Raw genomic sequence first — 17026 nt, 5'->3', positions numbered from 1 at the left:
TACTACTACTACTACTACTACTAATAATAATAATAATAATAATTTGTTTTATTTATATACCGCTATTCCAAAGATCATAGCGGTGAACAGCAAGTAAGCTAATTAGCAAGTAAGCTAATTATGACAACCTTTTAATAAAAACTGAAAGCCAGAAACAAAGAGTGTAATGATTCTCTGTGAGATAGTTCAGAGGGAATTAAGGCCACTGGAACATTTATCTTAAAATAAAGTTTGGCATCCCTTTTGCTATGCAGAGCAGAAAGAATTTGGCAGCAGAGTGACCAGATGTCCTCCTTTCCCCAGACATGTCCTACATTTCAACCTTCTGTCCAGGAGGAATCCCAAATGTCCTCCATTTTGAGCACGACAGAGAAGCCTGAATTTATATTTAATATGAGTGTTTGTTTAGTTTTTTATTTGGTCATGTCCTCCATTTTTCTTGAATGTCCTACATTACAGCAGTGCCCTGTCCTCCTTTGTGGTTAGGATATCTGGTCACCCTATTCAGGAGTGTTTCATAAGTGTATTTTAATCACCTTCATTCATGATGCTTTGTGAACTTAAAAGCTAGTGCTTAACAAATTCATGCAGTGACAGCTGATCTTAGCACAAGTTTCTGTGGCGAGTGTGAAAAATGCATGAGAATTTGAAACTGACCAAGAAAGATATTGTTAATCATTAATATTCTTAGCAAAAGTGTGTTTAAGAGTTTAGGTTTACCAGGGAATTCAGTCTCTCCAAGATTCAGCCCAGTTCAGATCCACCCCAATATCAGAATCACATGAAGAAGGGTGTCCATGCTATTCCCCTTTCATCACATTCCCATTGGTTTCATTGTCCTCCATGCAGGACAGGGGTAAATCTTGCCACAAAGAGTCTGGTCTATCCATTTAAGGTTTCTGCACAAGTGAGAACCCTAAAACCCAGAGTTCTAAGTTGGATAGGGAGCCTACAAAAGCAAAGCATAATTTTTGTACTAGAAGGTGAGATCTTCAACTGGGGATCTTTTTTCCCCGTACTCCTATCATGCATGGAGGAAAATGGGGCCAGTGAAAATTAGCATGATTCTGCTCTCCCCATTACAAGCTTAATATCTGGCTCAAGAAATTGTGGTGCATGAGGCAAAGGATGAGACTGTGCCAGGCTTAGCTAAGAGGGTGCAGGAAAGGCTGAGGGACACAGACCACTCTTTTGGAGACAATTCCCACTCTGTAAAATTGCCAGAAGTTTCAGAAGTTATACTTGGAGAGCTGGCACTCTTATTCTTTAGCATCTGTCACCAATGATGGCTGTCTTACTCTGTCTAATATTAGGGCTGGTCCTGGTTGATGTTAGCATTCAGTCTAGAAATGTGAATATGTGCTGATACCCAATTAAAACCATAATGCAAAATGCTTCCACAATATGAAAAAGTCATCATAGAGCAGGAGTAGGGAACTGGGGCCTTTCAGATGCTAGACCGACAAGTCTCCTCACTCCTAGTTGTCAAAGGCAGTAATGGCTACTGAAGCTGCAGTCCAAAAACATCTAGCTGCAGAGGTGTGTGTCAAGAACATGTGATAGTAATCTTCCCACTGGGAGATCCTTACTTTTAATAATATGGACAGAACCAGTAAAAATGAAGAGGAAAAAAAAATTAGATGCTGATTTGTTATTGCTGTTGAGTGCCTTCAAGTAGTTTCTGACCTATGCCATCTCTGAGGCGAACCTTTCATAGGGTTTTCTTGGCAAGATTTGTTCAGAGGAGGTTTGCCACTGCCTTTCCCTGAGGTTGAGAGCATGTGACTTGCCGAGGATCACCCAGTGGATTTTATGGCCAAGCTGGGAATCAAACCCATAATCCAACACTCAAACCACTATGCTATGTTGGCTCTCCTAGATACTGGTGGAACAACATCATTACCAGATAAAAAGTGAACCTAGAAGGAACCATTTTGGGTCAAGAAACATGTATCACCTTTTGAGTTTCTGCATAAGAATTCTGTTCAAATACTCAGCATAACATTTTTATCAAAGCAGAACAGGATACAAATGAGACTTGGAATTTGGTTATCCTAACAAATCAATGCAAATCGACCTGGCCAGCCAAACTGGATCCTCACTGGATCTTATAGTTTGACCCTATGCAGAGTAAAGCATGCTCAAGCCCAAACATCAAACTTTCAGTGAACAGAAACTGATATATAAGTTTACAGCAGCTCTGAGAAACATGCAGCTCCCCAGAAGTTGCTGAAATGCAGCTCCTAGCAACTCCCCACTGGCAATGCTGACGAGGGCTGCTGGGACTTGTAGCCCAACAACATATGTTTCCTACCCCAGCTTTGAGAGAAGTAGGGAGAAACCAGGGTGAATGTAGTTTTGTTAATGTCCACATTAGAGGCAAAAATGGAATCTAGCACCAATGGTCCTTATCACATGGAGGGTTTTGCAGTTATTAGTTTGCTGAGGCACTAGAGCTCTCGGGCAGAGAAGGCTCAATGTCTCATGACACTACAGTTCCCAGAATTCCATAGCACTGAGCCAGGACAGTTAAAGTGGAGTGAAACTGGATTATTTTCCCAGTGCGGATGCAACCTAAGAGAAGGCAACTGTTACAAAGAGAAGGAGAGTGGATTGGATTCAGGGAGGAGGTACTTTAGGGAGTATGGAGAATAAGGGCAACTGGATCATTTCTGCACTCCTCCAAAATGGGTTTCCTTCAGATCCAAAGGATTTACTTACAAGTAAACCTGCAGCTTCTACACTGATTATTTTGCAGTGAAATGTATTATTATTATTATTATTATTATTATTATTATGGAAATATTATTATTATTATTATTATTATGGAAATATTATTATTATTATTATTAATTTTATTTCACTGCAAAATAATAATAATAATAATAATAATAATAATAATAATAATAATTTTGCCAGTGATACATTTGGATGAAGCAGAGGGCATTTAGAGATAGGTGACACATTTGGATGAAGCAGAGGGCATGTAGGGATAGGTGACATTCCCTATCATTCACGTGAGGCTAGCACGTGAAACTGGAACCAGGAAGTGGCCCCCTTTTTCACCCTGGAAGTGTAAAGGTTCAGGATGCATTCAGAGCCCCACTGAGCATGCACAAGGGTCCCAATTCGAATCATTGAATCTGCATGGTATGTACCGGTTTGATAATTTAATGTGTACTCACTCCGCTATGACTCAGGAATCACAATTTCGTTCTTCACATGTGATAATTCATCACGTGAATTGCCTTGGATTCGAATCGACTCTGCTTCCCCTTCACATTGGATTGGCTCTGGATTGGAGTTCCAGTCTCACGTGTGATAAAGACCAATGTTAAGTGAGAGTTAAAACAAGTGTTGCTGTTTATCAGCAGGGTTAACTTGGTTACTGGGAACTTCCAGAGGGTTGCAAGCCCAGTATTTGAGCACTTTTATCTGTATTAACTTCACAACTGAAGCTGGGTGTCCATGCCAAAATGTCTGATATTTTGCATAAAATGTTTTTTTATAAAAGGAGTTAAAATATGTTATTATATACATGGAATATTTTTGAAAATATTTTAATGTAAAATCTTTTATATTTTTGTACAAAATATTGTAAACTGGATACATGAATTGGTGGTCATTTTTTGCTGAAAGGGCTACAGAATTTGGATATTATTTCAGGCTTCTTGGAGGAAGTAGCTGTGCATGTTCATGTGTTGCTCTTCTTTATTACAATAATTTGTAATATCCAACTTTGCTCTTTAATATCAAACTGTGTTTTGAAAGGCAGCAGAGATGGCTAAGAGTTGCATCTTACAGTGCTGCATGGCAGATATTTCAGATCATCTTTTTGGTCCTGCTACAAAATGGGGAAAAGGACAAAATAAGAAAATGACAATTTACATAAGTATGACTTCCAAAAGAAGGTAGTGTTGATGCTACAAGCATAGAAGGGTCTGCCACTGTGTTCAAGTTGTTTCAGACTTATGGCAACCCAAACCTATAACAGAGTTTTCTTGGCTAGATTAGTTCAGAGGGGCATTGTTATTGTCTTCCTCTGACACTTACTTACTTTCTATCTTCATTGTAGTTACAACTGAGTATTATTTGGATAGCTGGCGCTGGGTTTTTCTTTCCCTTTGCTGCAACAAATACACATCTGTGGAAAATTTCTTACTGTGACAGTAACATAAAACACTTGGACTCTCATAACCTGAGAGCCCTTTTATTCTCCCAGTGCACATTCCTTTGGTGCTGTGATGGAGAAAGGAACTCTAGACCTTGTCATTATTGTAACCTTAAACATCTTAGTGCATCACCACTCCAAACATCAAAAGGAGGTGGAAAAATGAGCACTTCTCTTTGTGAGACACTTGACCTATTTTCTGACACATTCAAGGCTTGACAACCGCCATTTTTACACCAGTCAGTAAAGGGAGTGCCCTGGCATGAAAGGGGTGTTATGTCAATATGACAGCTTCTGCTAATGTATGAATCCATGTGAGGAATGCACACACACACACTCTGCTCAGAATGAACATCTTTCCCAGGCTTGCACTTACCGGTGGACACTGTGCAAGTTTATCTGCTGCAACCAACTGGACATTTAAGTGTTTGCTTTGTGACTTTCCTCTTGACTTGATCAGTCTCTGCAAGACCTAAAAGGAGGAGAATGCAAACATGATGGTGAGATTATTTCCAGACTTGAGGCAGATCATGCTTTGCAGAGTAAACTAAAGTAGGCTTTGGCGCAGCTTCCAGACTCATAGGATGCATGCATCATTTAAACAGCATACCTCCCAAGTGACCTGAAGCAGCTTTATTTTGGCCTGTCTGTACAGGCCCTTAGTGTGCCAGTTAGCTGTTATTCAGTATGGATTTGGATCAGGGATTCAGGGATTCTCCTTCATACTGCACCTCATCCTATTCAGAAAGTTCTCTTGACACTGGGTATAGCATTTTAGGCAGTTAGAAGGGCTGTTATAGGAAAGAGAGGGCAATTAATTCCCCTTCTGTTTGCTTTTTTCCCCCTGCATGAGCCTAATCTGTATCCCACCTTTGGCATCTTCCTGAAATCAAGTTCTCAATGTTATTGCTCTATTATGCTCGTTAGAAGTCAAAGTAAGCATTCCAAGACCTCTGTCCTTGGGAACTTTACACTAGTGACACTGGACCTTGACAAAGGCTTGGCTAGAGCTGTGCTTACATTTACTGATACGGAATTTTAATTTTTACCAAGATAAATACTTCAAGTGCTAGACAGAACACCACAGTGGAACACAGCAGCCTGATGAAGGGCAAGCAAGATATTGCATAAGGTAAAAGTTGTAGTGACAAAAGGATGGTGTAAATGCTTATCTTAAGTGAAAAGTAAAGAGCTTTATGGAGAACAAAGAATACTCTTCCAGGTACTAAAAATAATACAGTGGAAAGCTCAAAGATGAATGAAACATTTTAGATGAGTTTGTGTATGAGTCAAAGTTAGGCTGAAATCCGATTGTCCCTTGGATTTTATTTTATACATATATATTGAAAGATGAACTTTTTAAAAAGTAATACTCAAAAAAAAAAAAAAAAGAAAAGGACAAAAGATGGAAGAGAAACTTCTGCTCTTGTCATTGTTAAGTACAAAATTTGTTATTACAGTGCATTCAATGTGGCTTTCTAAGAGATCTCAGTATGATGACAAGGATCTTAAAGTTAATGTGCGAAGCATCATGGCTCCATCTTGATTTGTAATCTCTTTCGCACATTCTAAACTGCTCCCAAATCTGTGGAAAGCTTTTCTCTGCAGTGGGTTTATATACAGTTTCAAGTACTTTTACAGTCTTTCATTCTACCAGTAACATTAGTTTGTTTATTTTTGACTGGACATTGTAAGACCTTTTTGGACTTTCCAGAAGTCTTATATTCTGTCTCCTTGTATAGAAGCTTGAAAGCCTCAGATAATTTGTATTTTTGTAGGTTATTTTAAAAAATGAAATTGACTTCACTGAGAATTGTTCTAATTGTATTTTGGATATATTACAGATTTTGCATACTATCTGCTTGGAAAGCTTGACATACTGCAGAAATGCTGTTGATTTCTGAAGTTCACAGGTTTGGTATTCAGCTAGACATCTATTATGTTTGCTCTTCCCTAAAATCTGTAGACCTCATATTAAAATGTAATTTACCCAGAATAAAATTAATAAGAATTTTAGAGATCTATACCATGTTTGTTCTCAACAATTCTTTTGCTTTACCTTTTATATTAGGAACATTTGACTTTTTCAGTTTTGTACCTCACTTAAATCTTCATCCCACTGTTGTCTGTGGTGTTTTCCCCCTTTTGAGATTTTAGCCATCTGCTTGTCACCATATTTAAGTTTGAAAATTCGACTCAGCTAATAAATTCATAAGGTAGGTATTCACCTTCTTTTTAAGGACAGGAGGCTGAGCAGCACAGCAGCAATCTGTTGCCACTCTTGCTTTTATCTCTTTTTAAAATCCTAAGCACTGCCTCTGTGGAATAAAACCAGTAAGATCTTTAGCATCCTATCATCAACCAACCTTCTCAGGTCTTGCAGACTCATAGCTGTTGCTTTGATTGAGCCTATCCATCTGGAAGGCAGTCTTCCACTTTTGCTACTGCCTTCTATCCTACCAAGCATTATTGTCTTTACTAGTGAGTCATGCCTTCTCATGATGTGTCTAAAGTACAACAGTCTCAGTTTAGTCATCTTGGCTTCTAGGGGCAGTTCAAGCCTTATTTGTGATGGTCTAGGAAAGTTAAGTCTTTAAGAGCAAACCATAGTTTTTAATCTATAAAGCACAGGGTGTTTTTCTTTGAAATTCTTTGGTTGCACTATTATCCAATGCGTGTTTGAAATATGATCCCTAGTGCCTCTTCCTTTTCTGAATCCAGCATAAACATCTTGCCTTTTTTGCTTCAAATATGGTAAAAGTAAGTCTTTGTGGTAGAATTTTGAGCATCAAGTATGCTTGCATGGAAGATTAATGCAATGGTCCTGTGGTTACTGCAATCTCTGGTGTCCTCTCTCTTGAGGACTGGAATATATATTGAGCATTTCCAATCTGTGGGCCATTGTTTTATTTTCCATTTCCTATGTAGTTCCCTTTTATCTTCCCTTTTCCCTCTTTTTTCTGTTTCTTTTCTTTGGAATCATACTTTTAAAATCTCATTTAAAAAAATATTCAATGCATATTTTTCTCCTTCTCCTCTCTCTCTGTTAAGGGTACATTTTAAACATTTACAGATTTTGATTAGCTCATTATAGGTTTCTTACGTGAGTTCGAAATTAGCATTTGAAAGGTGGGCAGAATTGGATGTTCTGCAGTACTTTTCAACATGCTATAATTTCATTCCATTGTCAAGGCATCCCCTCAACCCAGGGGAGGAAAGAGAGCGAGAAAATGAACTTTCTTAGTTGTCATAACATTCCTTCCCTTGTTAGGCCACCATCTTTGAAGTACCAATTCTTTTGTTACAGCAGAACAGGTACCTGGCACAATGATTAAACCAGAGGAATGTTTGATAACATCAAGGCAGGTTAAGTACCAATAAATATGCAAACAATGTGTTGAAATTAAACCAAACACTTTCAAGATGACAGATTTAGTTGAGTAAAACTGTTGTCTGATTCAATGACTATACATCAGATTGGAGTTTCACAATTGAAAGTCCTGACTTTTTTTAAAAAAATTTACAGCTATGGTATGTGAGTGAGACAAATGGATTTGGATCAGACTGCAGAGACGTGGAAGGATCTGAGCATTTACCTCAAAGCTGAGTCCCTATCTAAACATCTTCTCTCCCCCAAGTTTTTAGGGCTGCCATAATGACTTAAAGGCATACAACAACAACAACAACAACAACAACAGAGAGAAGAACAAAGTAAGGACCAATAATCCACTCCTTAGTGTATCATGTCAGAATCTTAACTGAGTTCAGTGGGACTTACTTTCAAGTAACTGTACAGAATCACAGCCATAAGCTTAAGTATGCATCTAAGGAATTAGGCTTAAGTCTACGAAAGCTCATGCTACCAGCTTATTTCTTTCCATTAGTCTCAAATGTGCTACAAGATCTCTTTGCATGCTGATATTTCGGACTAATATGGCAATGTCTTTTAATAAGCTTAAGTATGTAGGTTTTCTGTTTCATGGGGAACAAACACTTTTGTGGGAAGACAAGATTTCAGAGAAGGGGTAGTGGCAACAAGTTACACTCCCTGTGACTTGGCCTTGATCTATGCTGTTCCCCCCCTGACTGCCCATAGTTGCTGTTTAAAAAAATAAAATAAAAAATAAAATAAAAAAGTAGCAGCAATTCACAGAACAACCTCATCCTTGCATCCATGCAGAAACCTATTATTTTATACATTTTTCTCCTGCTGTGAAATATTGAGAGTTTTCAATAATTTTTAGCATTTGGGGATAAGGAAGTAAAAATTTAATTTGTACAAAAATGTTTATGCATGGAAAACGCTTGGCTTTTTTCACAAATCCCTCCCCTCAGCTGTTAAATATGATTTTAGCAAAATGTGAAAAATCCTACAGGGTTAACCATGTTGAAACATCTTTCTTGTCAAGGATGATAAAATCAGTGAATATGATTTACATCCTACTGTGAAGTATTTTTTCATATTACGAGTTTAAATCAAGAAAATTACTGTGTTACAACAAACATACTGCAACAGTAGTCAGGAAATCACTATCTTTTGGAATCAATTCTTGTTAACTGCTGTGTGTGTGTGTGTGTGTGTGTGTGTGTATAAAAATACATGTTTTCTATCTGAAGCTGAGAAATAACAGCTTGCCTACAAATAATACCTCGAATTCATTAACTAAGGAAAATTAGGTGTAGAAATTATCAGTTCATAATACATTCCCTTTACTATCCTATAAGAGCAAGCTTAAAGCTTAACTTGATATGAACTGGTGGGAAATATTGCCTACTTGTAAATCATCTAGTATTCCCACATAGAGAATCCTATTTCACAGTATGGTGTTAGAAACCAGACAAGGCTAGAGATGAGCAGAGACAGAAGGCTATACTGGAAGAAACCACAATAACGGGAAGTTGGAGCTAGCACCCACCTTTAGAACTTCCTCACCAGCTTTCTGAGAGAAGTCTAGAACATGAAAGCATCTCCACTCTTTACTAATGTCTTTACTCTGAGATTATTCTGCCTTATTCCTGGTCAGGACCAGAAAACTAGATCCTAGATCACATAGAGAGTACAAATGATAAGAGTACGCCTCTAGTAGGGACCCTTGATTACTTGTACTTAGAATCAGAAAGATAAGAGACAGACAGATATTACCTTTGGAGATGATACTTTAACATGGACAATAATTGGAGCTAAGGATGTCTTAATAAGTTGTGCTGGATGATTGATTGTATCTGCATCTAGAACAACCAGTTGTAAGGATCGTGCCAATTCAAAAATTCGTTCTATCTCACTTTGCACTTCCGCTGCAAAAGGAAAAGCCAGAGATTATGATCGTGATATCCTAGAATAAACCAGAATCGTTACACTGTACATTCAAAATCTGCAGTGTCTTACCATTATACAAAAAGACCCTCCACGTCTCTTCCAACTCTATGATTCCAAACCCAAAATATTCCAAATTCCAAAATTGTCCACATGGGTGGCTGAGATAGTGACACCTTAGCTTTCTGATGGTTCAGTGTACACAAACTTTGTTTCACAAACAAAATTATTAAAAAATATTGTGTATAAAATTACCTTCAGGGTAAGATATCTCATTATGTATACGCAAATATTCCAAAATCCAAAAAACTCCAAAATCCAAAACACGTCTGGTCTGAAGTATTTCAGATAAGGGAGATTCAATCTGTATCATGTCCAGTTTGTTTTGTAGTTTCTCGTGCTGATTCTCATTATGCACTAATGCTTACATAATAAGTATGGAATATTGTTTACTAACACAAGATAGTCAACAATATGTTCTTATCCCCATATATATGACTTCAGATGATTTTTTAAAAATGGTAGGCAGTTTAGACAAGGCTTGTGGTGCACCATAGAACCGCTGGGAGAGATCATCCGGAGACACAGGACGCGGTGTTATCAGTATGCTGATGACACCCAAATATGTTTCTCTGTGTCCCCGACTGATGCAGTAACTAGGGATCGCATCTCTCCTCTAAATGTCTGCTTGGAGTCAGTAATGGGCTGGATGAGGGAAAACAAACTCAGTGTGAATCCAGAGAAAACAGAAGTACTGGCGATAGGTTCCCCGGGTCTGGGTGGTGAGATTTGCCATCCGGTCCTGAACGGGGTCACGCTCCCCTTGAAGGACTCGGTCCACAGCTTGGGAGTGCCCCTGGACTCGTCGCTCCAGCTGACATCTCAGGTGGATGTGACGGTCAGGAGCGCTTGTTATCAGCTTCGGCTGATACGCCAGCTGCGTCCCTACCTGGTCCAGAGAGACCTTGAAACTGTGGTATATGCTCTGGTAACCTCTCGATTGGATTTCTGTAATGCGCTCTACATGGGGCAACCCTTGTGCCAAACCCGGAAGCTACAGTTAGTGCAGAATATGGCAGCGAGACTGGTCGCTGGTTGTTCCAGGTCTGACCATATAACACCCATCTTGAAAGATCTTCATTGGCTGCCTATTTGCTTCCGGGCTCAATACAAGGTGTTGGTAATGTCCTATGAAGCCCTAAATGGCTTGGGCCCAGGGTACTTGGAGGACCGCCTCTCCCCATATAATCCGCCCCGCACACTCAGATCAACAGGGATGAAATTGTTGAAGGTCCCAGTGACACGCTATGCGAGGACCTCACAGAGGGCATTCTCTATCGTGGCCCCAAGATCTTGGAATAGTCTCCCAGATGAGCTTCGCTCCACCACATCCTTAGCTCTTTTTAAAAAGAATCTGAAGACGTATTTCTTTTCCCAAGCCTTCCCACCGTGAAAATCTTCTCTTACCCCTTTTCATTGATGACCCCGGACTGTATATATCGATTTCCCCTTCCATCTGGCCCTTTTGTCGTTAGTATTACTATGTTGTTTTTAATGCTGTTTTTAATTGATTTTATTGGAATGTTTTTATAGATGACTGTTCGTCACTTTGATCAAAGTTTTGGAAAAGCGGGTTACAAATAAACTATATTATTATTATTATTATTATTATTATTATTATTATTATTATTATTATAAGTCCCATAGGCAGTTTTAGGCCTCATTGTACAATCATCAACTTCCATTAGGGAGAAAATCCATGTTTTCTCATCCTTGGCAACACAAAGAATGAGAAGAAAAGGGCCTGCCTTTTGCACACCAAGATATCTTGTGGAGATTCTTGCAGGAGGAACACAGAAACATGTTTTGTTCAGAGGAGGGGAAAACAAGACAAGATAATATACTGACAGCCTTAGGGAAATATTGGGTGAGAGATCTATAAAGGAGAACCCTGAGGCAGAGATAATTTTGAGATCTTAGGGCAAATCCATGCCTTTGTGTCTCAAGTTGACAGTCATCAACCATCAGCATACAAGAATTTACTTGGGACATATGTCATAGCTCCTCTGATGAAACTAAGTGGGCCTAGAAATATCACACATTTCCCCTTGAGGTCCACAATGAAAGAAAGATCTTGAAAGGATTTAATCTCTTACCTAAACTGGACCTGGTGTTTGACCGCTCAATTATTGCCCTCTTGCTTGGATTATTTAGAACAGACCTCTTAGCAAGGGAAATGTCAGCTGTCACTCTAGTTATTGATATCCTATAAGAAAAACATAGGAATAGAGCACAAGAACCTCAGTCAGGACTTTTGTGTGAAAATTTGTGCTGGATCACCACTTACATCATTGCTATCTAAAGGAACCATGGAAGTTTATCAATTAATACATTTTTGTGGCAAACAAGTGTAGCAAAATGCCTATTAACAACTTCTGTGACAAGAAATCTGTATGGAAGAAAAAGAAGAAAACCAATAGCCTTCTATTAATCAAAAACAATAGTCAGCCTGTGACACCAGCAGACAAGATTAGCAGCAAACCAGAAATACTGTATTGTTTTTTATTCTTCCACAATGTATCTACTCTGTGTAATCCTAGACACCATTACTTGCCTGTATATTCTATTAAAATAATCAGAAATAAGATCCATCTAAATTTTTAGATTCTAAATTTCTTGGCTTGAGATGCTGGTCCATAGACCAATACAGTAAGGACACTATCAAATCAGTAGTTTCACATGTTCTTTGTTAACTGTTGTGCATTCTGTTGCAACCTTTGAGTTGCCAGCATCAGAAATTTCCCTCATTCCAAGCAAGCAAAATCTTCCTCAAGAGTGACTGATCTGTTCTTTGCAAATGAGGAAGGTGAGAAAGAGTGCTCAAGCCTGAGGTTTGCCGTGACTTGTCTCTAATTGTGTTAGCATTCCATTGTAGGCCAATACTGCAGAAGAGTTTTAGCAGGACCAAAACTGCTTCATGTTTTCAGAACCCAGCTGCTTCATTATCCCCCCCCCCCCCCCGTTTATGCTTCTTGTGTTGGCTCAGCCATAGCACCTCAAAAGCTTTCCTCTCCTGTGAACTGTGATCATGTTCCAAGTTTCAGGGTGTTGTGTGTTGTTGTTTTTTAGCAGTCCAATACTACTCATGTGGGGAAATACTTGGGAGCACGAGGGTCCTCAGTTTGTCAGAAGCACTATTCTGTAGAAGAGAAAGATGAATTCAGATGCACTTAGGATGGTGTCTCACGTCTTCTTTTGTGCCTAAAAGTTATAGCTGATACTTTTTGGTTTTTGATGCGCCACAGTATCTTCCACATATGATACAAAAATATACTCTACAAAGGATTTATTCATAGCAACCCTTGACTTGCCATTGACAGTTGCCATGGTTTCCTATAAGAAAACAATGACGTCCAGTTACCATAGTCATATGCTGTACTGAAAGACATCTGACAGCAGCAGTGACAGAACACCTGCTCTGTGTTCCACATTTAACATAAATGTTTGCTTTGAAAGTCATGCAACAAGCTGCAGGGAAATAAGATTATTATATAGGAAGGTCTCTTTCCCCTGATCTGCTACTGAGCAAAGAGGCTAAAATAGCCTCTCTTGGACACAGGGCTTTCCAGACACTCTCTCTTCCAGGTACTCTGCACAAGTGACACTGCTAGTATAATCTTATTTGACTGGCATTTGAATAAGGTAAGACAAAGGGTCAGACTGCCACCAATGCTAACCTGTTACCATGCAGCTGGGCTGGAGCTTTCCTTCATCATATCTCCATTGATAGAACCACTAATTCTCCATTGGTAGACAAGACTTTATTGCTGTTGTTGTTGTTATTGTTGTGTGCCTTCAAGTCGTTTCTAAGATGAAGTTATCACAGGGTTTTCTGGGCCAGAGAAAGTGTGATTCACCCAAGATCACCCAGTGAGTTTCTATAGTCTAGTAGGGAATTAACACCCTAAACTCCAGAGTTATAGTCCAATGCTCAAACAACTGCACCATGCTGGCTCTAGTGTTCTTCAAATATAATAGACTTGTTATCTCAAAATTAAGGTGTGACCAGGACAGTACCAAATTTTGTTCTCCAGGCTTCATTCAGAAGAAAAGAGCACATATTATTTCCATTTGTCCTATCTTACAGGGAGCAAGTGACAGGAAATACAGACTATAATATGGGGAAACAGTTACAGAAGTCAAGCCAGATCAGATCATACAAGCTAGGAAGGCCATCAGAGGTTCAAAAGACACTGCAGAAATAATCCAGTTTGAGACTGCCTTAACTGCCCTGGCTCAGTGCTAGGGAATCCTAGGAACTGTAGTTTATTGTGGCGCCAGAGCTCTCTGACAGAGAAGGCTATCAAAGTGGATTATTTCTGCAGTGTGTTTTGGATCAGAGATTAAGGGAATGGAGTAGCAAAGGCTCAACCAAGAAAGCAGCAATTTCATGAAAATCAAAGCCAAAAGTAAAGAGAAAAATATATATCGATTAAGCAATTTCAGGGGTCAAGAATCCAAATAAATCCAAGCATACAGGAAGAATTAATCCTTGAGTATAATAAGAACTCTCGCCATCTGATAGGAGATTCGTAGTTGCCTGCCCTTGAGATGGTAGGTGTTTCATTGCTCAGTGTTTCTCATTTAAGCCTCTGCAAGAAGTGTTGATTCTTTTGCTTTCCTTGTTGATGCTTTGCAAAGAATAGCTGTTTCTTCTCAGGGAACTTCAATTCAAATGGAGGGAGGCATCTTCCTGAAGCTCCTCATCAGCTGTATCTGCCATTGGCTGCCCTGATACCAGAAGGGAGCCATCATCTAGAGCCAGAGACTTTTCTAAGTATGACTCCTCTGTTAGATTTCTTGGGTTCCATAGGATGATATAGCAGATATCCAAGTGCTCAGAGGACATCACATACATTGTTTTAAGAGGTCCTTACAACTGTATAAGGAATGTATTATTCTCAACCCCACATTAGAGTAAAGGAAGAGTCTGAAATAAAGTAGAAGTGTCTTATGTATGCATTCTATGTGAATTCACAGTTGAGATAATATTTTAAAGAGAGAGGCACCCTACCATAGCATATCTATTAATGTACAGATTTCTCGTGAAGAAATTTAGTCTAAGTAGCCCTGGTGGCACAGTGGTTAAATGCCTGTACTGTAGCCATTCACTCATAAACCACAAGGTTGTGAGTTCAGTACCAGCCAGGAGCTCAGGGACGACTCGGCATCCTTCTGAGGTCACTAAAATGAATACCCAGCTTGTTGGAGGCAGTTAGCTTACACACATTGTAAACGGCTTAGCGAGTGCTTAAGTGCACTGATAAGTGGTATAGAAATGTACTTGCTATTGCTATTGCTAAGGGCTACATGCCATTGTTAGAACCAGAGTACACCCATTGAATTAATGAAATTTATGTATCGGTTTATCAAGCCAATTTATATAAGTATTGGCTTATCCCATTGATTTAATAAGTCTGTTCTAGTAATGTTAACAATTAGATATACCAATTTTGGAAATATGCTTTTTAAAATCTGAAAATTCTCTTTACAAATTTGACACCATTTTAGTGCCATTGTTCTAAATAAAAGGGGGAGGTAGCACATAAATATTTACATATACAAATGAAGCAACAAAAATCTGTAGAGCAGAATGCTTTCACTTCAAGACTGCAGCCATGCCCTCTTCCAGGCCACTCTGTTCCATTCACCTCATCCCTTCTCCTCCATAGTTAGTTGTCATTTTCTGCCCAATGAGCAGGTTAAGTCCACACTGGGGTGTTTTTAATTTCATTTATTTATTTAAAAAGTTTATTTCTTCAAAGCTGGAGTTTCTCCAAGCCCGCTGATATGTCCCACTTGTGGAAGATGGTGTCGCTTTGGTGACATAAACAGCCACATGAAGTCTGAATTTGTTATTAGTATATATAGAATAAGACCCTTCTAAAATGGTTACAGCTGAGCACACATCAATTACAGTGCATCTTGGCTTCAGGGGGAAGTATATGTTTTCTGTTTGCTTGGCTGGCTGTATATTCAGTGCTTGGATGTACAGTATTTTGAAGCAAATCAAGGTCAGTTTTTATTTTCTGGGCACAGTCTTTTCAAACTACAGTTTTATTCCTCACTACTAAACACATACTGGCTGCACTCAGCATTATATTCTGCACACTGTTTAAATTTTCTCTATTCCTAATAGGTTCTCAAGTGCCAGACTGCAATTAGGTTTATTTTGAGTTTCACATCCAGTTCTATAACTACATCAAATATAACAAGAATGCCTTTGCAGTTTGATAATAATATCTGAAGGGTTATGGTTTCCCAACAGTGTCTTCTCCATTGTTTTTCAAGTAAATGCAAGAATTAATGTTCCTTTTCCTAGCACTACACACCCGAGGAAGTGGTGCTCTAATTCTTAAGTGTGAGCCCCCCCCAACACACACATGGTTGTATATGAAATGTTAATAACAGGCACACACATTGACAGAGGCAAGCAGAGGTATGTAATTCACTTTCTGGTTACCACAGATGAGTGACAGCTGCAGGTTGGAGGTAGGGTGGCTGTCATGATGCAGCTCAGGCTTCCTTCCTACTATGGCTGCTGAAGCAGTACCCTTTCCCTCACTAAGCCATGGTTACACATATGGCTGTCTCATCCTGATTGCCAATTCTTTTAAACTTTGGCTGTAATCCTGTTGGTGACATATGCGTGCTTAACTCAGGGTGATGCATGCATATGTTTGGTTTTGGACATTGTACAAGGAACTGTTCATTAGCTCTTCATGCAACATTTAAAGCCTCCCCAACCCCTTGAGTCCCAACTATTGTTGGTGCTCCTGAGTAAATGTAAGAGGAGGGGAGGTTGAGCACAGCAGAAGCACTTTTAATAGGGGTACTGAAAAAGAAAGGCCACTGGGAACTGCTTCATAGTCAAACAAGTAATGGGATCACAGTTGGGACCAGACTTTGCAGTGGGTTCATAGGTATTAAAACATCTTTTATTTTCTTTAGAAATAACTTATTCTACTTGATCCCATTCAGAACTGAGAGGATATATGAACTCAAGCTATCATCTTTGCCTGATGAAGAAGCCAGTGAAGCTTGCAACATGTATTTTTTCCATTTGGTTGACCTATGAAGGTATCAATATTGTGTAGATTTTGGATGTTGTCATTTTCATGAACGTTAATAAAGCTTTGCTGACTCATCTTTTTATCACCATATACTACTCAGAGAGAAAGAAGGGAATGAGATAAAGATTTCATCACATCTTTGATTCTGGCAATCTACTCAAAGCTAGATACATACAGAAGATAAGATACTGTATGTGCCTCTTTTCCAAAGGACAACAACTTCCTTCTTCTTTTTTACCCAACCTAGTCTTCTTTTAGTTACCATCTTTATGTCTGGGAATAAAGGGCTGAAATATGAGGGGTTAATAGCTTTCTTTCTCACTATCATAAGACGAAATGGATAAGAATTAGAAAACAGGGACTCTCTCAGTGGAGATGAGTATGGAATATTTGTCTGATGAAAAAAAC

General features: G+C 39.0%; 1 protein-coding gene across 3 annotated transcripts in view; it reads right to left on the bottom strand.

Moving 5' to 3' along the window:
* The window catches only part of CACNB4 (calcium voltage-gated channel auxiliary subunit beta 4), a 201599-nt gene that overhangs the window by 12785 nt on the left and 171788 nt on the right, over positions 1 to 17026 (bottom strand). For all 3 annotated transcript variants that reach the window (XR_016280870.1, XM_089520026.1, XM_089520027.1), the window contains 3 exons: positions 11642 to 11751; positions 9315 to 9466; positions 4548 to 4643 (listed from right to left, as the gene is read on the bottom strand). Coding sequence is in view for 2 of the 3 variants with exons in the window: in XM_089520026.1 (XP_089376152.1) it covers positions 4548 to 4643; positions 9315 to 9466; positions 11642 to 11751 (358 nt within the window). In the remaining variant the exon portion in view is untranslated. The remainder of the gene's footprint in view (positions 1 to 4547; positions 4644 to 9314; positions 9467 to 11641; positions 11752 to 17026) is intronic.

Source organism: Sceloporus occidentalis, unplaced genomic scaffold, assembly GCF_023333645.1.
Source record: "Sceloporus occidentalis isolate IW3139 unplaced genomic scaffold, rSceOcc1.0.p SCAF_4, whole genome shotgun sequence".
NCBI lineage: Eukaryota > Metazoa > Chordata > Lepidosauria > Squamata > Phrynosomatidae > Sceloporus > Sceloporus occidentalis.
Note: the sequence above shows the minus strand (reverse complement) of the source record. Positions and strands in the feature narration are given on the sequence as shown.